This window comes from Notothenia coriiceps, unplaced genomic scaffold (assembly GCF_000735185.1).
Source record: "Notothenia coriiceps isolate Sejong01 unplaced genomic scaffold, NC01 NC01_scaffold00006664, whole genome shotgun sequence".
Classification (NCBI taxonomy): domain Eukaryota; kingdom Metazoa; phylum Chordata; class Actinopteri; order Perciformes; family Nototheniidae; genus Notothenia; species Notothenia coriiceps.
In genome coordinates, this window is record NW_011339365.1 from 127 (window position 1) to 3,009 (window position 2,883).

The 2,883-nt window shown below is 48.0% G+C and overlaps 1 protein-coding gene across 1 annotated transcript; it reads left to right on the plus strand.

The window, feature by feature from the left end:
• Positions 1–754: 754 nt before the first annotated feature.
• Positions 755–2,507, plus strand: LOC104943742 (centrosome-associated protein 350-like; the record flags this gene model as incomplete). Its single annotated transcript, XM_010769208.1, has 2 exons — positions 755–1,965; positions 2,020–2,507. Coding segments are annotated over 2 exons (1,418 nt in total), but the record flags the coding sequence as incomplete, so codon positions are not given.
• Between the last annotated feature and the right edge of the window lie 376 nt (positions 2,508–2,883).

Here is a 2,883-nt window from a genome sequence, read left to right on the forward strand (position 1 = left end):
GAAAGAAGGCGGATATATCCATTTAACATACAAGTATGTTTATTATAACATTGTTCTGTGTGTCAAAATGAAAGACAGCCCACACACCTATCAATCATCAAACCGTGGGGTCTTATTTCATTACGTGTTGATTTCTATCAACACGTAATGTTGTATCGATGTATATAGAGATGTACTACAGCAAAAGTATTCTCCGTCAGGACTTCCTGCAACAACACCACGCCGTTATCTTGATTCTGATTGGCCAGAAGACATTATCAAAGATGTTCTATTGAGAAGACGATCACTACGTGACAAAAGTTTTCAAAACCGTTTCTAGTCTTCGTTATTTCCAGACAAGTGGCTACTGAAATCAATCTTACTAACTGCTGTCTGTGTGATTTACTCCGCGAGTGGGCAGACTTTATTTTGCTTACTTTAACTTCATTGTTCATGGTGGGGCTAAGCCATTTCTTGGTATGGGTGTAGCCTACCCCAGCCAAGCCATACCCTGGCGCTGCCACTGGTGGGATGTATGGGGTGGGCCATTCTGCACATGCGTTAAATGCGTTAAATATTTTAATTGTAATTCAAAAAATGAATTACCGCCGTTAACGCGATAACTTTGACAGCATTCATCATAACTAATCCAACGGTGGTCCTACGGGTGGATAAGGGGTATTATGCCTGGAACCCCCTCCTAAAATAATGCTCTAACCCTTTTACAAAGACATTCCAATAATAATAATAGTGTGATTTCTTCCCGCTGTGACAGATGCCGTCCCTCAGCCTGACCTCAGCAGATCCTCCTCAGTTCCTGAAGAGTTGTCTGATGAAGATCCTCCGACTGTAACTCCCACCCCGGTGCACGGCAGCCCTCAGAGATCCCATCACGAGCCGGAGGTGAAAGTGAGCTCAACGTTTGATGATCAACCGTCTGAGCGTCTCCTCGTCTCCAAAGAGAAGCTTTCTGCATCTGTGACCCTAGAGGAAGACAAAGAGTTAGAGACGAGGGAAGCGTCTGAAGCTGAGAAATCGAACGTCATCTCCTCTAATAATAATTCAGCTGCAGAGGAACTCAATCTAAACGATAGATCCAGTGACTCCTTCTCCATTAAAGACGTGGAAGGCTCGTCTCCCAGAGCAGACGCTTATCACGATGACTTTGAGTCTTCAGTGGATTCTTCTCCTAGGGGTGATCATCACCACTCCAAACCTGCTTCTCAGATCTCCAGAAAGGACGAGGAGGAAGTGGAGGAGGAAGTATCCGAAGATCTGAGTCACCGTTCGGGGACGAGTGGAGCGAGCCGTCATTCTGCGAGACTGCTGGACTTTCAGAGCAACGCAGAAGAATCCAAACTTCTAAACTCCGCCCACTCGCCTCCCTCCCCCGTTAGAGATGAAATGCTTAGCTTTAACATCGGGGATCGAGTTCTGGTCGGCGGCGTTCAGCCGGGAACGCTGAGGTTCAAAGGGCCAACCAGCTTTGCTAACGGTTATTGGGCCGGCGTGGAGTTAGATAAATCCGAAGGGAGCAACAACGGCACCTACGACGACGTGGTTTACTTCGAATGCGACAAAAGCCACGGCATCTTCGCTCCTCCGGACAAAATCTCACACCTGCCGGACAAGTTTGAGATCTACGCCGACACCACGGAGGACGAGGACTCCTTCTGTGACCCTCTGTCGGAGAAAGGAGATAAAGAAACAAATAAGGGGGGGCAGGAATCGGAAAAGGGGGATGAAAATGAACCGACATCTAATGATTTCAATAACTCCGGAGATAAAAGAGTTACGGACGTGTCGAACAATAATGTCAAAGAGTCCAAGCATCCCATTCCTAACGGCACGGTCATTATGCTGCATTTTGAAGATGCACCCACCACCCTCCTCATCTCTGATATCGACCTGGGGAAGCAGAACCAGAAGAAGATCGCCCCCCGTGTGGAGAGAGAGGAGATCGCCCCCCGTGTGGAGAGAGAGGAGGTCGACTCACGTGTGGAGAGAGAGGAGATCGACTCACGTGTGGAGAGAGAGGAGATCGACTCACGTGTGGAGAGAGAGGAGATCGCCCCCCGTGTGGAGAGAGAGGAGATCGACTCACGTGTGGAGAGAAAGGAGATCGCCCCCCTGTGGAGAGAAAGGAGATCGCCCCCCGTGTGGAGAGAGAGGAGATCGCCCCCCGTGTTGAGAGAGAGGAGATCGCCCCCCGCGTGGAAAGAGAGGAGATCGCCCCCCGTGAGGTGAAAGTGTCTGAGGAGGGGAAACAGAAAGCGTTACTGGACTCGGTCGCAGACCAGCTCCTCAACAACTTCATGACGGACACGGTGGCGCAGTTTGCTGAAATGAAAAGGGCTAAAGAGCAAAAGATAGACGCCGCCAATCAGATGAACGGAGAGGAAGGTGTTGATGATGATGATGATGAAGAGGAGGAGTGGTTCCCATCCGTTCAACAGAAGGACGGCCTGCCCTTCTTCCTGCCTTCAGAGAAAGAGGAGATGACGTCTCCAGAGCTGTGTAACCAACCTGTGAGTGTGAACATCTGATTCTGCACTTACATCCTCATTAAATATACCGGTACACATATTGTACCATTTATTTATTTTACTAATAAGACGCAGAAACCCCTCATGCGTCATTCAGATTACTTTAGTGTCCACTATATTTACTGAAAAGGCTCATACACCGCTAACAATACAGTTCACACACAAAACACAAAACACATGAGTCTTAAAGTCTTAAAGTGACTGTAGTAAAGTTATATTCAGTACTCAGATACTCAGTTATAGTCAAATACAACATGCACTGTGTGTGTGTGTGTGTGTGTGTGTGTGTGTGTGTGTGTGTGTGTGTGTGTGTGTGTGTGTGTGTGTGTGTGTGTGTGTGTGTGTGTGTGTGTGTGAG